Source organism: Protobothrops mucrosquamatus, unplaced genomic scaffold, assembly GCF_001527695.2.
Source record: "Protobothrops mucrosquamatus isolate PMUCROS unplaced genomic scaffold, P.Mucros_1.0 scaffold787, whole genome shotgun sequence".
NCBI classification, from domain to species: Eukaryota; Metazoa; Chordata; class Lepidosauria; order Squamata; family Viperidae; genus Protobothrops; species Protobothrops mucrosquamatus.
Window position 1 is genome coordinate 236,211 of NW_015387055.1, and position 24,353 is coordinate 260,563.

The 24,353-nt window shown below is 49.4% G+C and overlaps 1 protein-coding gene across 1 annotated transcript in view; it reads left to right on the top strand.

Annotated features, from left to right (window-relative positions):
• NRXN2 (neurexin 2) overlaps positions 1-24,353 on the top strand; it is a 253,526-nt gene that overhangs the window by 118,801 nt on the left and 110,372 nt on the right. The window contains exons 15-16 of the mRNA XM_029284646.1: positions 2,778-2,951; positions 4,236-4,355. Of these exons, the coding sequence (XP_029140479.1) occupies positions 2,778-2,951; positions 4,236-4,355 (294 nt within the window). The remainder of the gene's footprint in view (positions 1-2,777; positions 2,952-4,235; positions 4,356-24,353) is intronic.

Sequence of the window (24,353 nt, forward strand, 5' to 3'; positions counted from 1 at the left end):
CGGGACTGGCCTGAGGGATTTTAAAGGGGGTTTTAATTACTTTTAAATTGGACATATTTAAATATTTCGTTTTAATCAAATTTTAATTAAGTATGTATATATGTTAGTATTTTATTCAATTGTCAGCCGCCCTGAGTCCGTAAGGAGAAGGGCGGGATATAAATGCAATTAATAAATAAATAAATAAATAAATAAATATTACAGGTAGACCTTGACTTACGACCACAATTGAGCCCAAAATTTATGTTGTTAACCATTTTACGACTTTTCTTGCCACAGTTGCTAAGTGAATCGCTACAGTTGTTAGCTTAGCAACACGGTTGTTAAGTGAATCTGGTTCCCCCATTGCCTTTGCTTGTCGGAAGGTCGCAAAAGGGGGATCACGTAACCCCAGGACATTACGACCGTCATAAGCATGAACCGGTTGCCAAGCATCTGAATTTTGTTCACGCGATCGTGGGATTGCTGCAGCGGTCGTAAGTGTGAAAAACGGTCATAAGCCACTTTTTCCAGTGCCGCTGTTAACTTTGAAAGGTCGCTAAATAAACTGCTGTAAGTCAAGGACTACCTGCGTTCCGCCGACGGTCATCACTGGTTTTCAACCTCAGCCGCTTTAAAATGGGTGGACTTCAACTCCCAGAATTTCCTAGCCCAGGGTTAGGCAACCTTGGCTCTTTTATGACTCGTGGACTTCAACTCCCAGAATTCCTGAGCCAGCCACGCTAAGCTGATATGGAGAAATTACTGTTTTTATCTACGCAAAATGGACAAATATACAAAACCAGATGCATCTACAGAATAGTAAAGACGTTCACACTTTAGGGGTCCCCTTTCTAAAATTCATCCTTTCCGCCTCCACATGTGGGATTTTTAAAAAGCAGATGTTTAAAACTCCGGGCCAGTGGCCAGCGAGAAGTCTTCCCTCCCATCCCCCACCCCCCCAGGTTCCCTTCTGGTTTAAGTCTTCTTGCGCTCGTTTTAAATTAAAAATAAAATAAAGAAAATAAGAGCATCCAGTGGTTTGTTTTTTTTTAAAAAAAATAATTAATTGCTTCTTCACTGCAAAGGGGAAACGACATATTGGAGAGAACAGAGACATTTTGTGGCTAGGGCTCAGTTGCTCGCACTTGGACTAATCTGTCACGGAAGACGCTGAACTTGCCGGCAATTTATGCGGAACGCTGAGCGCATTTTGTGCATAGCTTTAAACCAAGTCAAATCTCTACGTACGGGCAAATGTTTTGCTTTTAGGAAAGAGGCAGTTTCATGCTCTGGGGTTTAAATTAGCTTTTAAGTGTGACAGTTTGGATACGGTTGTGTTTTCTTTTCTTTTTTTTTAAAAAAAAAACCAACCCCTAATTCAATAAGCTAAACCAAAGGGGTCCAGAGCATAACAGTAGAGAGCGGTAGACATCCTAATTAATCTAATGTGGGCTGTGACCTTTAACAAAACTGCGCTGAGCTGCTCTCAGACCTTAAGGAAGAAATAAAGAATTTAATTTAAAAAAGAGAGAGAGAGAGAGAGATTTGGGTCTAAGCAAAAGCTGCAGTTTGGGTGATGGGAAGGTTGCCTCTTCTGGATCCGTGGGGTGATTTCCCCCCTTGGGGGTGACAGAAGCTGTTGTGTGGGAGCGCGTAACTTCACAATTGTATCCGGCTGGGTTTTGTCTAATACGGATAGTCCTTGATTTAGAAGCGTTCGTTCCTTCGAAGTTACAACGGGACTGAAAAAAGTGACTTATGGACATTTTTCACACTTCCGACCGTTGCGGCGCTCCCCCCCCGTGGTCACATGATCAAAATTCAGAGGCTTGGCAACTGGCATGTACTTAGGACGGTTGCGGTGTCTCCCGGGGGTCACGTGATCCCCTTTTGCGGCCTTCTGACATGCAAAGTCCATGGGGGAAGCCAGACTCACTGAACAGCCGTGTAACTCACTTAACAATTGTAGTGATTCGCTTAATGGCGAGGAAGGTTGTGAAACGGGGCAAAACTCACTTAACAACACTCTTGCTTAGCAACGGAAATTTGGGGCTCAGTTGTAGTCGTAAGTCAAGGACTCCTGGATTGAGCGTGGCTCCTTGGGGGCTTCTTTGCCATCGTCTTCTAGGGCTGTTTTTTGGGAGTTGTCAGTCTAGTCTTCAGTCCTGGGATCTCCCCTAGGTCTCCCATCCCCGTGCTAGCCAATCTGGCTCAACATTATCAGCCTTGGGAAGAAGGAGACGAGGGCAAATCTCTTCTGAAAATGGTGCCAGGAATGAAGAGACCGGGCCAGGCAGTTGCCAGGAATCAAGGCTGCCGAGAGAAACGGAGAGAGAGTAGAGAGAGGGATGGGTGGGTGGATGGATGGATGGATAGATATAGATAGAAAGAGAGAGAGAGAGAGAGAGAGGGAGGGAGAGGGAGATAGATAGATAGACAGACAGACAGACAGACAGACAGACAGACAGACAGACAGACAGATAGATAGATAGATAGATAGATAGATAGATAGATAGATAGATAGATAGATAGATGATATAGGTAATAGAAACAGATATAGATAGACAGACAGCATAGAGAAGATAGAGGACAGATGGACAAGATAGATAGACAAATAATTTATTAAAGGTCTATATCATTTAATTCCCAGCGACTCTGACGCTGAGTCCCTTTTTCTTGTCCAGGATCCCCTTCAGTGTCCAAAAGAAGGGGATTCCCATCTGGACCCTTGTCTTGACCCCCCCCCCCTTGGAAGGGCTGGAGGGCTCCTAACGCAACTCTCTTCGGCCTTGCAGGGGAGCTGTACATCGGAGGCTTGAGCAAAAGCATGTTCAACAACCTGCCCAAACTGGTTGCCTCTCGGGACGGTTTCCAGGGCTGCCTGGCCTCCGTGGACCTCAATGGCCGACTCCCAGACCTCATCGCCGACGCCCTGCACCGGATCGGGCACGTCGAGAGAGGCTGTGACGGTAAGAGGGCCAAAGGGCCTTCCTTCCTTCCTTCCCTTTCTCTCTCTTCCTCATTCCAATCTTCTTCCTTCCTTCCTTCCTTCCTTCCTTCCTTCCTTCCTTCCTTCCTTCCTTCCTCTCTCCTTCTATTTCTTTCTTTCCTTCCATTCCAATTCTCCTCCCTCCCTCCCTCCCTCTTTCCCTTTCCCCTTTTTCTTTTTTCTTCTTTCCTTCCTTACTTCCCTTCCTCCATCCTCCCTCCATTTCCTCCCTTCTTCTTCTCTCTCTATTTCCTTCCTTCCTCTCTCTCTCCCCTCCTTCACCTCCAATTCTCCTCCCTCCCTCCCTGCTTCCCTTCTCCTTCCCTCCCTCCCTCCCTCCTTCTTAGTCCATTAAGTAAACCAAGCTGTGACACAAAGTCAGACGATGACCAACTCTTTGGGCCTTGCATGATCTGTGAATTGGGCCTTTAGGTGGGGGGCTGTCCTTGCAATCAGCCGTTGTCCTCCCTTTCTGGGGGCTAGCTTGTGTAACTGCAGCTCAGCTCAGACAACAAGGTAAGTGGGGTAGAGCTGGCCCGCCTGCCACTTGTCTGGGGTGAGCCCAACTGTAGCCTTCCGTGCCATTCCAGCCAATTAGTTTAATCAATAAGCTATGATTAAGCAATGAAGAGGAGGGGCGAGTGCTACGCTAGGTAAATATCTGTCCGTGTCTCAAACGCCGGTGAGGACATTAGGGTTCCCTTATTCCCAACAGTACGCGAAGGGAGCCACGGAGTTTGCATAATACCCCACTTAACCAGATAAAGTAAAACCTGAATGGCTTAATTCCTAAAACGTGCCTTAGTTGTGTCAACGCGGTTTTTGTGAGAAGGCAGCCCATTCAATCCGCTGAAGATCCAGCGCGGTGTGCGAGGTCAGAAAACGGATGGACGCACAGATCCAGACAGGAATTTAATTTTGTTCACCTGGCTTGACAGCTGCGTTTCTCCACCTGGGCCGTTTGAAGAGGTGTGGACTTTTAACTCCCAGAATTCCAGGGGAATTCTGGGAGTTGAAGTCCACACCTCTTCAAAGAGGCCAAGGTGGAGAACCCCGCTTTAGAGTTTAACGTTGGGGGAACGCGGCCACGGGGGCTGTCTTGGCCCCCCTCCCAACACAGCTCAGCGGCTCCCAGATTTCCCAAAGCATCAGCAAGTTGGCATCTCCTATATAACCTGTCATACTTGGGAAGTTGGCAGTGCCCTTCCTGGCCTGGTGGTGCCCTGGCTTAGACCTGTCCCCTGACTCTGCCTCCTGCTTCCAGGCCCCAGCACCACCTGTACGGAGGACTCCTGCTCCAACCAGGGCGTCTGCCTTCAGCAATGGGACGGCTACACGTGTGACTGTACCATGACCTCCTACGGCGGCCCGGTGTGCAATGACCGTGAGTAGTCAGCGAGTTGGGACGGAGGGTAGTGGACGTTGGGGGGGAGCGGCCACAGGGACAGGGTCCTGCCAAAGCATTTGGGGGGAGGGGAACGAGCCCCCCCCTTGGGGGTAAAGGGCCTTTCTAAGCTCAGCCTTTAATTGGGGCCTCCGCGGTGCTCATCAGGGACGGCTCAGAAGCAGATCCCGGGAATGGATCCTTGTTAAGAAGCAGCTGCAGGCTCAGATTCTGCAAAGGCAGGTTTTCAGGGGCAGCTCTTTGATCTGGCTTCCTGGGGGAGGAGAGGGGAGGGCAGAAGAAATGCACAACATGGGTGAGGGGGTCCTTTCCCCCCCTCCCGCTTCCACTCCAAAAGACACGGGCAGCACCGCTTGCAGAAAAAGCTACCTATCCATGCATTCGTGGATGCACTCCAGGGCCGATCCTTGAAGAACTCAGCCAGGGCGAAAGGAACTGGGGGTCCCCTGCCAGATTGCCCCCTTCTTAGGCTCGTCTCCCCCCCCATGGGGAGTCAGGAGAGAGAGAAAAAGAATTCATGCTGGCTGGGGGATTCTGGGAGTTGAAGTCCACCTATCTTAAAGCCTTCTGACTGGGGAACAGAGTTCCCCAGTCCAACCATCCTAAACCCTGCTGGCTGGGGAATTCTGGGAGTGGACATCCACCCGTCATAAAGTTGCTAAGGTTGAGAAACACCGGGGTAGACAACGGTGAGAGACACAAGACCAGTGCAGTCTCAGCCACAAAACACAGGTTTGCATTCTGGACGTGGTTTGCATCATTATCATCCTCAGCATCTTCCTAACAACAATAGCAATTTAAAATGTTTGTACATTTGCCCCCAACCCGTCTTTTTAAGCATCTTTCCTTCAGCGTGTTATTTATTTACTTGTTTGCTTAAGTTGCGTTCTGGGACCTTTTATTTCTCACTTGCTCGCTGGCTCGTGAATGTTTGGATTCGGTTTCTTTCTCTCCCCCCCCCTCCCTCCTTGTTGTGCAAGCATTCAGAGCTAATGAGAAGCAGAAGGTTGGGCTTTAAATGCAACTTAAAAAGAGGAAGAATCTGCGTTTGGGGTGCCAGCAGCAGGGTTGAACCCCAGGGCATCTGGTTGCAGCTATTCTCTGGAGGGAACCGCTTGGAAATGATCTGGGATAAATAAATCCTTAGGGAGCCGTTGATCTCTGGGTGAAGTGGCTGTGGGCAATGAGGCTGCAGATTGTTGGGAACCAAGGAGAACCTTTCAAAGTTTGTTTATTTACGATCCGAGATCAAAAGAAGAAGAGAAGTGAGACGAAGGTTTGTAGAACAGCAGACGCGGTAGTAGATTTGGTTTCTATCCATTCTGCACTTGCTGTGATTTAAACAAATATTACTTATACCTTGTTATGAATATATGTTTTTTTCTCCCCGAAAGCATATCGGTAAATGTGCTGGGCCGGTATTCATTTCTAAACGTAATTTAGCCTACCATGCCTCCTTTCAAAAATTTTGCTTTTTTGCTCTCCTCTCTGAGCAAAGAAATGCATCGGAGACTTTGGAGAAGTGAAGAGCCTAAAAGATAATTACAGGCAATCTGTTCATTAGTCCGAATCGGATTAGTTTGTGTCAGAGCTCATGAAAACCAAAAACTCTTCTGCATGAGCGGCGGGTGTGTGTTTGTGTCTGTTGCTTAAACCCCCTCACCCTTTTTATTGTAAACCAGTTGAGAGGAAATATTTTTGCTGCTCTGCCCCCAAGGGTGTGGCGTTGTGCAAATTGCAGCCGGCAAAGCAACAAGATTAGAGTTTTTACGAGAAAATCTTGAAATCTAAAGGTTAACATTCGTCATAATTACCTGTGTGTCATAAACTGGACTTTAAAAGCAGCCGGGCAGGAAGGCTGAGATGTTTTGAGCGATTGCGGGTGGGTGGGGAGGCAACCCTGACTGAACCATCATCTGGGTGAGGCAGACGTTCTGGGGAGAAGTGGAAGATAGGTTAGGTAGTCATCTGAGGGCTAAGATTCCTAACTGTATCACTTCCACTACTATACTGCTGCATTTCAATAGTAGTAATTCAATAGTAGTAACTGTGAGAGGGATCTCGGAGTCCTAGTGGACAATCCCTTAAATGTGAGCCAGCCGTGTGCTGCAGCTGCCAGAAAAGCCAACACAGTGCTGGGCTGCATTAACAGAGGGAGAGAATCAAGATCACGTGAAGTGTTAATACCGCTTTACAAGGCCTTGGTAAGGCCACACTTGGAATACTGCGTCCAGTTTTGGTCACCACGATGTAAAAAAGATGTTGAGACTCTAGAAAGAGTGCAGAGAAGAGCAACAAAGATGATTAGGGGACTGGAGGCTAAAACATATAAGGAACGGTTGCTGGAATTGGGTATGTCTGGTTTAACGAAGAAAAGGACGAGGGGGGACATGATAGCAAGTCTTCCAGTATCTCAGAGGCTGCCCCAAAGAAGAGGGAGTCAAGCTATTCTCCAAAGCGCCTGAAGGCCGGACAAGAAGCAACGGATGGAAACTGATCAAGGAGAGAAGCAACCTAGAACTAAGGAGAAACTTCCTGACAGTGGGAACAATTAACCAGTGGAACAACCTGCCTCCAGAAGTTGTGGGTTGCTCCAACACTGGAAGTTTTTAAGAAGAGACTGGACAGCCATTTGTCTGGAATGGTATAGGATCTCCTGGTTGAGCAGGGGGCTGGACTAGAAGATTTATGAGGTCTCTTCCAAGTCTTTTATTCTGTTATTCTATTATTTCAGCACCTTCTGTCTGCAATTTTCCCATCCAGGACCCGTCTTTTTTTAAGTTAGTTTGAAAGAAATCATTTTTGAAGAAAGCTTCAAACTGTGGTGGCAGTGGTTACCCTGCCTGGAATGGTTGGGCCTGAAATATTCAGCATGTTTTGTTTAATTCTTTTTTGTTTGTTTGTTTGTTTGTTTATTTGTATCCCACCTCGATTATTTTTACAAATAACTGAAGGCAAGTGACATCTCCAACACACTTTCCTCCTCCTATTTTGTCCACAGTAACAACCCTTTGAGGTGGGTTCGAGTAAGACAGAAGGACTAGCCCAAAGTGACCCAGCCAGCTTTCCTGCCAAAGGCAGGACTAGAACTCACCGTCCCCTGGTGACTGGCTTTCATGGTTAAGGCAGGACTAGAATTCATGGCCTTCTCTTTTCTGGCCTGGTGCCTTCAACCACTTTTAAGGAACTTTCCTTCTTCAGGGAAATAAAAAATGGCTTGGCCTCAGCCTGTGCTGTGTGTGCAGAGAGAGGACATAACAGTCCCTGGATACTTACGGAGACAGTCCCTGTCACCCGATATTCACAGGTATCTTTTAACGGGGCCTGGAGGTTTCGTTTTTTAATTGCAACATGATTCGTCTTAATCTAGTGACAAGATAGGCAGTGAAGTGAAATGAAGGGTGGAAACTTTTAATTCACAGGAAGAGGCCGTTCCTGCCATTCCACCTCAAGGGGTCTTGCAACTGTTCCTTCCAGGGATATTAAAAACAGCAACCGGGTTTGTGATTAGCCACGTCCATTAAAGCCTGGGCAGCTGCATTTGTGAAACGTGCTAAACTTGGGTAGATTTAGCCTTGGTTAAGGTGGGTGTACAGGCAGTCCTCGACCGACAATTGTTCGTTTGCTGACCGTTACGACAGCGCTGAAAAAAAAGGGACTTAGGAACATTTCTCACACTTAGGACCGTTTCAGCCTCCCCAGGGTCACGGGATCAAAATTCAGACGCTTGGCAACTGACTCATATTTATGACGGTCGCAGTGTCCCGGGGTTTATGGATAATCTCCTTTTGTGACCTTCTGGGCAACATCAAGGGAGAAGTCAGATTCACTTAACAACCGTGTTACTAACAACTGCAGCGATTGCCTTAACAAACACGGCGAGAAAAGTCGTAAAATGGGGCAAAACCCGTTTCACAAATGTCTCATTTAGCAACAGAAATGTTGGGCTCAATTGGGTACAGGACTACCTGTATTGGTGTGTGTGTGTGTGTGTGTGTGTGTGTGTGTCTGCACATTTCCCCTGTTGCAGCACCCACCTCAAAGGGAGAATCTTGCATCAGAGAAACCCAAATCTAGGATCTGCTTCTCCTCCACAGCCCCCCTTTGTTTGTCCCCCCCCCTCCCCAGCTCCTGCACTGCTGATGAAGCCACTTGCATATTGGGGCTGACAGTCCAATCCACTTTAATGAGACAAGGGGCTGGCATGGAAGACCGGGAAGTCTTTAATGAGCCCTATTATACCCAGGCCCTGAAGCGCGCTGGAAAGAGGTGGCACAAGGGCCACCTCTCCCCTTCAGAGACCCCCACGATTGCCACCTAGTAAGAGAGGCTGGGCCGCCCTCCCCCTTGGGCAGCTTCCTTTCGGAGAGGGACCCCGTCGCTGACAGTGGGATGCGGGAATGTTATCGCCGGGCGCATCGGGTTGGAGAGAGTCTCTTAACGTGCCGGAGTGCAGATTAAAGGTGGTCCTCGACTTACGGCCACAGTCGAGCCCCAGATTTCTCTTGCCAAGTGAGACATTCGTTCTGTGAGTTTCCCCCCATTTTACGACCTTTCTTGTCACAGCTGAATCACTGCAGTTGATAAGTTAGTAACCCGGTTGTTAAGTGAACTTGGCTTCTCCCATTGACTTGGCTGGTCAGAAGGCGGCCAAAGGGGATCAATTGAATTGTTTTAAAAATGAACAGTTTATAGTGACCCTCCTATTTTGCAGCACTTAGACAATAAAATGTGCGTCGTTTGTGGAGCATAAATGTTGTCCCGAACGCTACTAATGGCAGGGCACTTTAAAGCAGGAAGTGCTATTGCAGGTAAGTCCTCGACTTACAACAGTTCATTTAGAGACCGTTCAAAAAAAGTGACTTAGGACCGTTTTTCACACTTACGACTATCGCAGCATCCTCCCTGGTCACATGTTCAAAATTCAGATGCTCTGCAATTGACTCGTATTTATGACGGCCGCAGTGTCCCCGGGGACACATGATCCCCTTTTGCGACCTCCTGTCAAGCAAAGTCAATGGGGGAATCCAGATTCACTTCACAACCGGGTTGCTAACTGAACAATCGCAGTGATTCACTTAGCAACTGTGGCAAGAAAAGTCGCAAAACGGGGCAAAACTCACTCTCTTGTTTAGCAACAGAAATGTTGGGCCCCATTGTGGTTGTAAACCGAGGACTAGCGTAATAAACCCAACATTAATCTGCTTGGCCCTTGTATTCAGGCTGCAGTAACGTGTAAAACCGAAAACATGGGTTACTTTGAGAACCAGGCTAAACGTATCGTGAGAAGGCAGGTCTGCAAAAGCTAAACCAGGTTCCCAGGTGACCTTCCCTTCAGGTCTAGAAATGAAACACCTCCAGTGCCAGGTTCACAGATCTGATCATCCCGAAGGACTCCCAGGGCCTGGCGCGCTGCCCGCGGTGGTTGTGTCCTCCTGCTTAAGGGCAGAGCCCGCCTCGCATTAGGCAACAAAACAATCTTGGCAGCTTAGATCGGCCTCACCTGCCACCACCACCCCCCACCTCGGAGTGGGGTCCCGAGGTTGTCATCTTCTCTCTGATTCACACATGTCTTTCCCGGCTCTGGGCACTCTCAGCTGTCCACCGATCTTGAAGGTCTGTTGAACTGTAAATCTGAGAGAAAGACATAAATAGGCAAGGCTCCCGGAGACTTTTACACGGGGGAGAAGAATTATGGCCAGTACGGAGGAATTCTTCTTTTCCAGCCCGAAGGGGACTGCGCCTGGCTTGACTTCTCCCACGTAACTCTCTAGCAAGATTGTGAGATGGTTTCTCACAATCTCCAGCTGCAGGTATCTCCAGCCCGGACTTTCTGGTGCATCCAGCAAGTAAATGCTCAGCTCCACTCAGTCGTCCCGACTCCACCCCGAAGAAAAAGATTGTTGTTGTTAGTTGCGAAGTCGTGTCCGACCCATCGTGACCCCATGGACAACGTTCCTCCAGGCCTTCCTGTCCTCTACCATCTTCTGGAGTCCATTGAAGCTCACGCCTGCTGCTTCAGTGACTCCATCCAGCCACCTCATCCTCTGTCGTCCCCTTCTTCTATTGGCCTCCATCTTTCCCAGCATCAGGCTCTTCTCCAGTGAGTCCTTCCTTCTCATTAGGTGGCCAAAGGACTTGAGTCTCCACTTCAGGATCTGGCCTTCTAAAGAGCAGTCGGGGTTGATCTCCTCTAGGACTGACCGGTTGGATTGCCTTGCAGCCCAGGGGACTCGCAGGAGTCTTCTGATTAAAGGGTCATAAAAAGAAAAAAAAAGTGGGATCCCAGAAGAAAGCCTTATCTGTCACCCCACCTGCCCTCTGGAGCAGCTCCCCCCCCCATAGATTTCAAGAGCCCCCACCAGCTCTCTTCCAGGCAAGCCTCAGAGCCCCTGCTCTGCCAGGCAGCCTTGAGTGGAGAGGTTTTGGGGAAGGCAAGAGTGTAAGGGTGTCAAGATTTGTCCCTTCTAAAGATTGTCCCTTGTGCTTTTCTTGATCATTTTTCTTTTGGTACAGTCTGTCTTCACCACCCAGGACCTGCTGGAATCGGGAAGGGTAGAGCTTATAAATCAGATTTCTAAATAAATACGCGAAGGCACAAGAGTTGGCCAAAGCTGGGACGGCACACCAGAAACCCCGAGCGGGTCGAGGCGAAAACTGAAGCTGATTTGATTTGATGGCATCGAGCTCTTTATGCATTAAATATGATGTCTCCTCGCAGATGCCATTTGTTGATGTTTTGGAAGCGGCTCCCCAGAGACCGAACCAAACTTGAGGAGACCTCGTTTAATTCTGGGGCCTTTAGAAACGAAACGCCTCCGGCTACAGGCAGCTAGGCCAGACATGTCAAACACAAGGCCCGTGGGCCGAGTGCGGCCCGCGAAGTGGTTTCATGTGGCCCGCGAAGCCATCCTGGAAACAGTGAGGGAACGGCCCCCGCTGCCTTGGCCCTGGCCCAGGCCGGCCGGGAGCCAATGTACAATTTTGTGGTGGCCATTTATGCTGAAACGCATTCAGTCTTAGCTCCACAAGGCCGTCTGGAAACAGCGAGGAACCAGCCCCTGCCGCGTCGGCCCTGCCCTCTGGGTGCATGCTGGGGAGGGGTCACCCTTTGTGAGGAATGAAGAAATGGACCATGCCTTGGCGCTTGCCCCGGTCCCACCCCCTTCTGCCAGAGACCCTCCGATCTGTCCCACTCCTGCCCAGGCCCCCACAGGCCCCCTTGACGCGAACGATGTAGAGCTGGCCATGCCCACCCAGTAGGCCACACCCACTCCATCCACGCCCACCCAGTAGGCTGCACCCACCCTGGCCGTCCCCCCGCACCCCCCGAGGGCAACCGCAATGCTGAGTTCGTCACCGTCGCACTTCAACAAGTGGCAGCGCCCCGCTGATGAGTGTCTCTAGGCTGAGATGCTAAGGCTCAGGCCTGGCTAAGGGGAGACCCCCAGGGGTCCCAGAAGAATGGCACGACAAGCCACTTCTGCTTTGTCGACACGAAAGTGACATGGCTGTTTCCATACAATCACCAAGAATCAAAGAAATGGGAACTCTTAAGCTGGGCGACTCTGGGCCAATCACCAGGAGACAGCGAGTTGTAGTCCTGCCTTAGGCATGAAGGTGGCTGGGTGACTTAGCACGGACATAAAAACAGAGCGGGTCCCCCTCCAGCTGCAGATAAGGCCCCTCTGTACTACCACTTGTGCCAGCTGGCTCTCCTTGTGGCTCTCTGTCCAGGCGAGAGGAGGGCTGGAGGTGCCCGCTTGAGCACAGTTGGTGAGAGTCAGTGAGTGGATGCCACAGCACCCAAGGGGGCTGCGTTGGATCTCTCCCCCGGCGAGTATCTTCCAGCGGGAGAGGGCCTCCCATTAGTCACTCTGTTAATGGCCTGCTGATTAGGGAGGAGGCCGCAAAAGAAGACGCTTGCCCTCCGGAGGAAGAGAGCATCTGAAGTGTGCCAGGCCGCAGTTTCCCGTGCGCCTGGTTTGCATTACACAGCCCATTAACTGTGGCCAAGCAGAAGGGAGGCGTCCCCAAGGCAGCTGGGTGGGCACAGAGGGGTGTGTAGGGCAGCCAGAGGTTGGCACGTGTGTGTGTGTGTGTGTGTGTGTGTGAGTGAATGCTCAGTCCTTTCTCTGTGGTGTGTCTGATCGCAGGCCTCTCTTCCCTCCACACAAGGGAGGTTGTGTGCATCCATGCGCCTCCATCTCCTCCTCTGAGCAGTTCCGCCTCCCAGTTTACTACTAGCATTCAAGGGGCGGCCACACACAAAAGGATGGGCCGGGGGCCAAAGAGGGATGGATGGAAAGGCTTCTTTGTCTCTTGAACATGGCCTCTTTCTGGCCAGGAACATCAATCCTGGGGCAGCTTGGACAGAATCCTGAATTGGCTGCTTGAGTTATGATTCCAATGTGCCAGAACGGAAGAACAGCAGAACTCAGATTGGGAGGGACCTTGGAGGTCTTCTAGTCCAACCCCCTGCTCAAGCAGGAGACCCCCATAGCATTTCAGACAGGTGGTTGTCCAATTTCTTCTTTAAAAGCTCCAGTGATGGAGCCCCCACAACTTCTGGAGGCAAGCCATTCCGCTGATTAATTGTTCGCTGTCAGGAAATTTCTCCTTAGTTCTAGGTTGCGTCTCTACCTTAATTAGTTTCCACGGGTTGCTTCTTGTTCTGGCTTCGGGTGCTTTGAATCACAGAATAGGAAGGGACCTTGGAGGTCTTCTAGTCCAACCCCCTGCTCAGGCGGGAGACCCTAGGACATTTCAGACAAATGGCTGTCCAGTCTCTTCTTAAAAACCTCCAGTGATGGAGCACCCACAACTTCTGGTGGCGAGGCATTCTTGTAAATCTGGAGTGTCTCTCTCTCTCTCTGTGTGTGTGTGTGTGTATGTGTGTACACAGAGCAGTTTGAGCCAGCAGGCAACCTCCAGCCTCCAATTTGCAGAGGAGAAATCCTGACATCTCTCCAGCCCTGCCTGATGGGCTGGCTCTCCCCCCTCCTGCCTCGGGCCGCCTCTTGAATGGAGCCTTTTATTTGTTTGTTTATAGCATTTATACAGCTGCCCCTCTTCCCGCCGACTCGGGGCGCCCCCCAATCAAAGACAGTATACAACCATTTGAAAACTACAAAACGCCACTGATTAAAAACATGAAAAGCAACCAAAAACCTGGCGCCAATCACTTCCAGTGATTTATCTCGGCTTGCAGAAGGCTGGAAAGCTGGACTCATCCCAACAGCTGGAGTCCCACCGCAGGTAAAAACCCCAGAAGAGGAGGAAAAAAAAAAACACCCTTGCAGTTGAGACTAGCCAGCTCTCTGTGCACGGAGGCAACCCGTGTTTTTCACTCATGTGGGAAAACCTTTTGTGGGAATCCGGCCAAGCCAGCAATTCCCAGCCAGAGCATCACCGGAGGCCGGAGACAGAGGCCAAAGAGCGCGTCATCCCCATAGAGCAGGGGTAGGCAACCTTGGCTCTTTTATGACTCGTGGACTTCAACTCCCAGAATTCCTGAGCCAGCATGAGGGAAACTTTGGCCCCTTCATGACTTGCGGACTTCAACTCCCAGAATTCCTCAGCCAGCATGGGAGGAACTATGGCCCCTTCATGACTCGTGGACTTCAACTCCCAGAATTCCTGAGCCAGTGTGAGGGAAACTTTAGCCCCCTCATGACTCGTGGACTTCAACTCCCAGAATTCCTGAGCCAGTGTGAGGGAAACTTTAGCCCCCTCATGACTCGTGGACTTCAACTCCCAGAATTCCTGAGTCAGCCATGGCTCAGCTTGGAAGCCTCTCCCTTTCCCCTCAGCGTGGCTGGCTGAGGAATTCTGGGAGTTGAAGTCCACCAGTCATAAAAGAGCCAAGATTGCCTACCCCTGCTACAGAGGGTTTGCAAAACATGTCTTCCCCGATCTTGGGGAAGTCCTGGGGAGAGGGGGGGCTATTTCCAGGCCATATTAATGGGAGGGGGTGAGCTGCAGACCCTCGACCCTTTCAGTTGCCTCTGGTCGACGTTTTGTGGAAATCAGCAGCGCGGTTTGCCCCCCTTCGAAGATAGAAATGCCCCACGAAGCTTAAAACAAAAAGTTTCCATGGGTTGCTTCTTGTTCTGGCTTCGGGTCCTTTGAATAACAGAATAGGAAGGGACCTTGGAGGTCTTCTAGTCCAACCCCCTGCTCGGGCAGGAGACCCTAGGGTTTCCTGCCTGAGCAGGGGGTTGGACTAGATGACCTCCAACGTCCCTTTCATTTTATTATTATTATTATTATTATTATTATTATTATTATTATTATTATTATTATTATTATTATTATTATTATTATTATTATTATTATTATTATTATTATTATTATTATTATTATTATTATTGAGAAGCACCTGAAGGCTCAAACTAAATCTTCCTTCTTCTGCCCGGCACCAAAATGCTTCGAAGGGCAGATGGGACCGATTTTTTTAACTCGCTGTGGGCCAAATTGGGCTGCTCTTATTTGTAGCAAGAGATTCGTCTACGCTGGGGAAAAATCAGGAGGGCTCTGGGGACCCCTCTTTCCTCAGTCACCCCTTTTCTCAAAGGCAGACAACATGGCCTTTTTGCCTTGGAATAAAAAGGGTCCCCAAAGTTTGCCTTGTCTTCCGGGGTCTCTCCCTCCCTCAGCCCAGCCCACCTCTCGTGGGAAAATCGGAGCAGGGATGTTTGCCACCTCGCGTTATTTATAAAACCAATAAAGGTGGGATTAAACAAATCTAATTTTAGGCCTCTTCTGCGAACCAGCTTTCCTGTTAAAGCAGCACGCCATTCATATTGTGGGGCGAAGCGTGTTCTGCGAAGATGCAGAACAATGCAAAGTCGGTGTTCCTTCCATTAATCAATGTCACCTCTTGGGACCCCGGACGTGCCCCGTCAACCGGGCCATCCTATGCCCCATCCCCAGAAAGGAACTAGGTAAACTCCCTTTTCCCCCCATACGGGCCACCCACGCTCCATTCTTTCCCAATCCAGTACGGTCCTTCTGTTTTGGGGGAAATGGTTTGCGCCGGTTGAACAGTTCACGGGTTGTGTCCTTGAGGTGTAAACTTTCTTGGGCAACCGAAGGCTCCCATACATTCCTCAGCCTCCCCCCTCCCTGGAGATTTACCCCCCCTTCCATTTGTGAATGGCAAACTGCGAGCCGAAAGCAGGTGCAATGCTGACGCCGAGTCAGCTTTGACATGCGCCTTACCTGCCCTCTGGCATGGGGTCCCCCCATGTCTGAATGTCCCCCACTCTGCTGTGGTTCAGAAGAGCCGTGAAGACCTGGATGTTCATCCCAGCTTTGGGGGGAAAGAGAGGGGACTTGGCTTCGTCATGCTCGACGTCGTTTGTCTTAATCTTTTCCGTTTTTATTGATTGGATTGCAATTTCTTTGATCGATGGTCGTGAGCCAACCGGAGTCCTTGAGAGCCGAGTGATGTACAAGTTTAATAAATTATTATTATTGCTTGGCACCCCCCGGTGTAACTTAAATATAGCTTGGACCCAATAAGGGGAGTCGTCGGTCCTTCAGTTTTCTCTCCCGGGCGCCCTTCCTTCCAGGCTGATTTTCCCAGATTTTTTTTTTCCCCCAAGTGGCCACCAAGTATCGGAGGGCAGAGCATTTGGGCACGTGGGATGTGCAGGGTGGCACCCTCAGCTCCAGCTTCATTTTCCACGTGTGGAATTGCATTTGCCATATCATTTGGCTTCCTCCTCTTATGCCCATTTTACAGACCCGAAGACAAAGGGGCCTGAATGCAGAGCCCTTCCGTCATGTCAGGGACCTACATCTCCTCACCATATATAAACCTGCTCTGTAAGTTACTTTTGATGCGTGTGTGCATGGAGGAATAATAATAATAATAATAATAATAATAATAATAATAATAATAATAATAATAATAATAATAATAATAATAATAATAATAATAAATGCATACAAAGTCAAAATTGAGAAGACAGCAACAGACAGTAAGTGCCGCCTATGCAAAGAAGCTGAAAAAACAGTGGACCACCTGGTAAGCTGCTGCAAGAAGATCGCACAGACTGACTACAAGCAGCGGCATGACAAAGTAGCAACAATGGTGCATTGGAAGATCTGCAAGAAATATCATTTGCCTGTAAGCAAGAACTGGTGGGATCATAAAATAGAGGAAGTCATAGAAAATGATAAAGTTAAACTGCTCTGGGACTTCAGAATTCAAACAGACAAGCACCTGCAACATAACACCCCGGACTTAACAATTGTTGATAAGAAAGAGAAAAAAAGTCTGGATAGTAGACTTGGCAGTGCCTGGAGACAGCAGAATAGACGAGAAAGAACTGGAGAAGATAACAAAATACAAAGACCTACAAATAGAAATAGAAAGAGAAAGACTGTGGCAAAAGCAAGCAAGGGTAGTACCAATAGTAATAGGTGCCTTGGGTGCAATCCCAAAACAACTGGAGCACCACTTGAACACCATTGGCATTGACAAATTCACCATTAGTCAATTGCAAAAGGCGGCCTTACTAGGAACTGCTTCCATCCTGCGACGAGATCTATAATACCATCAAACATCCAAATCTGCCTATCCCAGGTCCTTGGGAAGGACTCAATAGGTAGACAAAATGCCAAATCCAGTCTGAACATCTGGCTGACTGTGCGATGATCCTCCATAATAATAAAAATAATAATAAAAGTTGGAAGGGACCTTGGAGGTCATCTAGTCCAACCCCCTGCTCAGGCAGGAAACCCTATACCGTTTCAGACAAATGGCTGTCCAGTCTCTTCTTAAAACTTTCCAGTGTTGGAGCATTCATCACTTCTGGAGGCAGGTTGTTCCACTGGTTAATTGTTCTCACTGTCGGGAAGTTTCTCCTTAGTTCCAGGTTGCTTCTCTCCTTGGTGAGTTTCCATCCATTGCTTCTTGTCTTGCCTTCCGGCGCTTTGGAGAATAGCTTGACTCCCTCTTCTTTGGGGCAGCCCCTGAGATATTGGAAGACTGCTATCATGTCCCCCCTCATCCTTCTCTTTGTTAAACTAGACAGACCCAATTCCAGCAACCGTTCCTTATATGTTTTAGCCTCCAGTCCCTTAATCATCTTTGTTGCTCTTCTCTGCACTCTTTCTAGAGTCTCAACGTCTTTTTTACATCGTGGTGACCAAAACTGGACGCAGTATTCCAAGTGTGGCCTTACCAAGGCCTTGTAAAGTGGTATTAATACTTCACGTGATCTTGATTCTCTCCCTCTGTTAATGCAGCCCAGCACTGTGTTGGCCTTTTTGGCAGCTGCAGCACACGGCTGGCTCCTATTTAAGGGATTGTCCACTAGGACTCTGAGGTCCCTCTCACAGTTACTACTAATGAGCAAGGTACCCCCTATACTATACCTGTACATTTGGTTTTTCTTGCCTAAATGTAAAACCTTGCTTTTTTCACCATTGAATTTCATTAGTTGACTATTTCATGGGCCCCCTTCAGTAACCAGGTTTAAAATACTGTCCGAATGGAGCCATTATGGCTTTAGCAAGAGTCCAAGAATGCTGCATTTTCACTTGGCTTTCAGAAGCTCCGGGTTTTCCGGAGGAAAGGGTGAAACCCAATGGCAATATGTGAGTTGGCTTATTCAAGAAACCATGGTTAGTATCATACCGTGGCCTGTCCTCAAGTGCGAGACCATACACCTGTCCGTTTAGCCGAACCTGTTTCTGCTTTGAAAGGCACAACATCCTGGCATTTTTCCGGGGTTCGCCCTCCTCTGCGCCAGGTAGGCAGCCATGCCGAGGCCATCTGTGCCCTAACCACCTTCCTCTGGGTTTGTCACTCGTCATAATTTGGAGCTCCAATCTTGGTTTGCGGTGTGGCTGGCAAATGACAGTGGAACCGCCAAATTCCCAGAGCGGCCTTGGAGAGAATGTGGAAGCACCCCGTCCCTGCTAGAATTAACCCCCCCCCACACACACACACCATGTGTCCCCCCCCCATCATTGAAAGAGGAAGGTAGATCCAGGGCTCTTCTCCCACCCTCTCTGGAAGCCAAAGGCTGCTGGTGTTAACATTGTGTGTGTGTGTCCCCCCCCCCTCACCAAGGCCGCTCGGCGGCTTCTGCTTTCCCCTTTTAGCCAGTTTCCACTTCAGCTCCTCCTTCGCCCCCGCAAAGACCCCCCCCCTGCTCGTCTGTCTTTCCATCCGTCTCCCACCCGCTTTTATTTATAGCTTGCAAACAGGCTGCTAGCCAGCTTTTGCTTCGGCATCTCCCGGAGATGGCAAAGCTGGATGAGTGTGTGTTGTGCTTGTGTGCACCCATGTTTCAATGTGGGGAGGGGGGGGAGGCTGGAGGTGACAGCGTCAGGGAGAAATGGGGGGGGGGGAAGAGAGAGAAAAGCTGTGTTTTTAAAAAAAAAAAAAAAAAAGTCTTGATTCTTCTGCCAGCTTGGCAAGTTGCATTCGGTCCCTTTTTTTTCTAAAGAAAGAATAATGCAAAATAAAAAATAAAAATCAGGCAGCTCAAAGACACTCAAATCCAGCTCCGAAACTCGGAGGCTTTCCTCCTCGAACTCGGGGGAAGCAGAGGAGGGTTTTGCACATGCTCAGGAACACACACACACACACACACACACACACACCTGAACCCTCAAGCTAGGCGGGCAAAGCGCCAAAGTTGTGCAAAGAGTCGTTTTGTTGTGTGAAGCGAGAGAAGCGGCCGACCGCAGAAAGAAAGACAAATTCCGAGAAAAGGGAAAATTCCCTGCAGCTTGGCCAGATTCACACAACCGGCCGACCTCTAAACCCCAAATCAAGAGTTTCTTGACTTTGTTCACAGACTATATGATGGCTTTAAATAATTAAAATTAGCTGACTTCACTCACCCATTGCTGCTTGTGGTTTAGTCTAGACCCGTGTTTCTCCACCTTGACAGTTTGAAGATGGATGGGCTTCCAATTCCCAGAATTCCCCAGCCAGCAACGCTGGCTGGGGAATTCTGGGAGTTGGAAGCCCATCCATCTTCCAGCTGTCAAGCTTGAGAAACACTAGTCCAAGCTAACAGATTACAGATCGTCCTTGATTTACAACAATTCGTTTAGCGCCCGTTCGGAGTTACAACGGCGCTGAAAAAAGTGACTTACGACCGTTTTCCACCCTTACGACTGAATCCCCAGGGTCACGTGATTTATATTTGATTACATGACCGCTGACTCTCATTTATGACGGTCGCAGTATCCCGGGATCACTTTACGAACTCCTGATAGGCGAAGTCAACGGGGGGAAGCCAAATTCACGTAACAACCCCGTTGCTAACTTAACGGCCGCAGTAATCCGTTTAACAACGGGTTGTAAACTGGGGCCAAGCTGCCTTCACCCATGTCTCGCTTAGCAAGATCAATCGACCGCCTGCATTGAACTCACCGCCTGCTCGTTTCTCTTGGCTGGCTTTCCTAGTCAGCCCTTTTTCTCCTAATGGTTATCCGAAATCCGTACCTCTGACAGCTAAGCCTAAGAGGTAAAAAAATAATAATAATCAGAATTCTAGGACTTGCCAAGGCTAAAATGCTTTACACGATGCCTTTCCCCCCCCCTTCCTCGCTCGTAGATGCACTTACCGGGCTGACATCATAGTCTGTCAGCTCAGGGCAGGAGATTTATAGCTAGTGGGAAAAAGTGATCTCAGAGGCAGAGTGGCTGGATTCCTGTCCCCCAGGAACCAGGATTTTTTTCACACACACCCCCTCCCATTTCTTGCAACCCTTACATGGGCTTCTTCCAATTTTTGATTAGAAGCCCCGTCTGAGTTTTCATCACCTGCTTAACCTTTGTCCTGGCTGTTTCAATAAGAGAGTGAACCCACAAACCAATGCTTAGTTAATACAGAGTAATCACAATAAAATGACAGAGTTGGAAGGGACCTTGGAGATCTTCTAGTCCAACCCCCTGCTCAAGCAGGAGACCCAAGACTATTCTGGACCAATGGCTGTCCAGTCTCTTCTTGAAATCCTCCAGGGATGGAGCACCCACCCACGACTTCTGGAGGCAAGCCCTTCCACTGTTCTCATTGTCAGGAAATTCCTCCTTAGTTCCAGGTTGCTTCTCTCCTTGCTTAGTTTCCATCCGTTGCTTCTTGTCCTGCCTTCGGGTGCTCTGGAGCAGAGGTCCCCAACCTTTTGGGCACCAGGGACCGGTTCCATGGAGAAACCGACTGGAGAGTGCATGGTTTTGTGTGTTGCCTGCATCCTGCAAATGGGGCTTTGCTCGTTTGTGCGGACCGGTTGCTGGCATGCTGCAGACCTGGGGTTGGGGATCCCTGCTCTGGAGAACAGGTTGACCCCCCTCCTCTTGGTGGTAGCCCCTCATGCCCCCCTCAGTCCTTCTTTTCACTCGACTAGACATACCCAATTCCTGCAACTGTTCTTCATATGCTTTAGCCTCCAGCCCCCAATCATCCTTGTTGCTCTTCTCTGTTGTATGTTGTATGAAGGCAGGCAGGCAGGCACACACACACACACAGACCCTGAATCTTCCCCTGGTCTGGTTAAGTGGCTTTTCTCTGCTTATACATCCACTTAAAGGATCCCTATCTCTGCCTTTACTTGGGAGGGGTTCTCCAATCAATGAAAAGAAATTGCCTTCCATCAACAGGCTCGCAAGGAAAAGAGAGGTAGCATGAGAGGAAATAAAGCTGGGGAGGGGAAAGGAAAAAAAAAAGGTTTTATATAGAATGCCCTTCAGGACTGCAGGCTAACCACAACTTTCCAGGCTGTGCATTCTCACAACTTTTGAGTGCTGTAATTCTTCTTGCCTCTTTCTCCATTTCGCCTGCAACCAGGATGTGGCTTTAGACTGGTTGTCAATTGGTGCTTATATTCCTACATTCAAAGCCAGCGGTGATGCGGAGACATTTCTTTCAATTTCAGGCGATGCTGAATGGGGGACGATGTGGTTTGAAGTCCGCCTGGATGGCACCAGGCTGGAGGAATTTCCATCCCAACCCTGATTATCCTGCTTCCTTTTCTATCTCAACCTCAAGAGCAGGCTACTTAGTGGTTACGCTCTGGCAATATCTTTAATCCAAGCAGTTAAAGATGCCGATTCCCACCATTTTCGAGGTTTAGATAGTGTTAAAGGTAATTATTTTTTGTGGGTGTTTGCGTGGCTTAACCGCTCGTCTGACTGCTTTACAGTTCAAGATAGCGTGCAAAGCGGAAAATGGTGCAATTCCGTAGCAACATTAAGCGTGCCACGTGTCCTAGGTTTTATACATACTATAAAACTGCTTACCAATTTCTTTTTTAAGTGAGAAAGTTTTCTAAGGAAGATCGGGGCAGAAAACAAAGCCATTTTGCTTGGGTTCCTGGCCATTCAGAAAATAGCTCTGCCTCTCCATGTTCATAAAAATAATAGTATTCTATTGGATACAGTCCTTTTTTTTAAATAAAAGGAAGATAGCATATCAGCTGAGTAGGGGTTTGTGATGGGCAAAAGGATAATTCAAGAGCAGAACGACTCTTTGCGCTTTTATTTTCTTAATCAAAAAGCGATGCCGGCTCTGGAAAGCATAAATGGGACATAATTCTATTTCCCTGCCTTTTGTTTATGTTCATTTATTTAATTTACGAATCGCCAGATCAAAACCTGGCTCTTTTTATTTCCTCTCCTGAGTGTCTTAATAGGATGAATCTAAAGGAAAGCTGCCTCCAAACTTTAACTTTTAAAAATATGTGCATTTTATATGCCTCTCTGGAAATTCAAAGTGCTTATTCACGGCCTGCGAAAAAGTCAATCAAAGCTCCGTGACACGGGTAACGAGAGGGCAGGTTTTGGGGGACGTGTGTCGCCGCCATCTTGACCGTTTTTGACCCCCCCTCGGGTCATTTCTGATTACGCGCCTATAAAAAAGGGTCTTCGTTTAAGAATGGCAAGTCCGAAAGTATATATATATATTAATTGTAAATCTTTGCAGTGGCCAAAAGCAGTTTGAGATTACAAGTAGCCCTCTTGACGTACGGCCGCAGCTGAACCCAAAATTTCTGTCGCTAAGCGAGTCAGTTGTTAAGGGAATTTTGCCTCATTTTACACCCTTTCTTGCCACAGTTGTTAAGTGAATCACTGCAGCTGGTAAGTTAGTAACACGGTTGTTCAGTGAATCCGGCTTCCCCATTGAAAGTCAGAAAGTGGCAGAACGGGATCACGTGATTCCAGGAAATGCAACTGTCATAAATCTGAGTCAGTTGCCAAGTGTCTTGAGTTTTGATCGCGTGACCACGGGAATGCTGCAACGGTCATAACTGCGAAAAATGGTCGTAAGTCACTTTTCTCTTTGGCATTATAAGGGGTTGGACTAGATGACCTACAAGGTCCCCTCCAGTTATGTTATTCGGTTAACTGTGAGACGTGCCCTGGCACTGATTTCCTTGTTGATTTTTCCGTCTGCACTTTGGGAACTCGTGCCCCAATTACAGGTAGTCCTTGACGTAACAGAATGATAATAGAGGTGGAAGGGATCTTCGAGGTCTTCTAGTCCAACCCTTACTGAAGCAGGTGATCCTATACCATTTCAGACAAATGGCCGTCCAGTCTCTTCTTAAAGACTTCCAGTGTTGGAGCATTCACCGCTTCTGGAGGCAAGGAGTTCCACTGGTTAATTGTTCTAACTGTCAGGAAGTTTCTCCTTAGTTCTAGGTTGCTTCTCTCCTGGATCAGTTTCTATCCATTGTTCCTTGTCCTGCCTTCAGGGGCTTTGGAGAATAGCGTGACGCCCCCCTTCTTTGTGGCAGCCCCTCAAATATTGGAACCACAATCACAACCCCAATTGGGACCAGAATCTTCATTGCTAAGCAAGGCGGTTGTTAAGTCAGCCACGGCCTATTTTACAACCTTTCTTGCCACAGTCGTTAAGCAGTGCAGTCGTTAAGTGAATCACAAGGTCTTTAAGCAAACCCGGCTTCCCCCATTGACTTTGTCATTAACACATGCCGGTTGCCAAAGGCCCAAATGTTGACGTCACAACCATGGGGAAGCTGCGACGGTCACAAGCGCGGGGACCATGGCGAATCGCTTGTTCCGTGCTGTTGTAACTTCAGGTCCTGGCTCAGTGAACGGGTCGTTAAGTGGAGGACGTCCTGCTGTCTGAGCATAGAGAGAGTGCCTTTTCTTAACTGCAGACCATCACTAGGTCTCAGTGAGGGAGCCCCTCCTGCCTTTTCCGGGGTCTTTTTGTTCAGTCGATTATAATCTCCGGGAGGGGGTCCTCCCCTCCATTTGTGGCTCCCCAGCAGGGAGGTTTTTTCTTCCAGATGCATCCTAAACCCCGCAGTCTCTGAGCATACGCAGAGGGGCTTTACCTTAATTGACATCCTGGCAGGGAACTGCCTTTCTCTCGAGCGGGACTCGCCACGGCTCAGATGCCCAAAGAGTCGCCCTCGGGAGAGGTTGGCAGTGCCCAGCCTGGCCTATCCCTGGCCGGCTGGACCGCAGGCTCGGCCGGGGACGATGGGACCCGCGGGGAAGGCAGACGGGGCGGGGAGCGTCGCCGAGCGGGGAAGAGTCCCGGGCCGAGCTTCGGGCGGGACCCCCAAAGGCTCCCCACGGGCCGCCGCGCGAGGAGGGCAGGGCAGGGCGAGGCGGGCGGCGACCTCCGCTCCTTTGGCGGCTCCGAGAGACGAGCCCCCGGACCGACGGAGCAGCCTCCCCGGCAGGGCAGCCTGAACCGCGCGGAGAATCCGTCCGCTTCGCGGCCCCGCGCGCGCGCGCCTGCACGTCCCCGCGCCTTTCCCCGAGCAACCCGGGTCCGGCCTGCGCGTGTGAATGCGCGCAAAGCGACAGGGAAGGAGCGGCGGAGGAGGAGGAGGAGGAGGCGCCCTCCCTCCCGGAGCCCCCTTTGCCCTGGATGTGGCCTTCCCGGGGAAGCGGCGGGCGTTGCAGGCGGCGGGGCCGAACCGGGGGGAGCGGGGGGGCGCGCTGGAGAGGCGCGGGCGGCGCGCCTT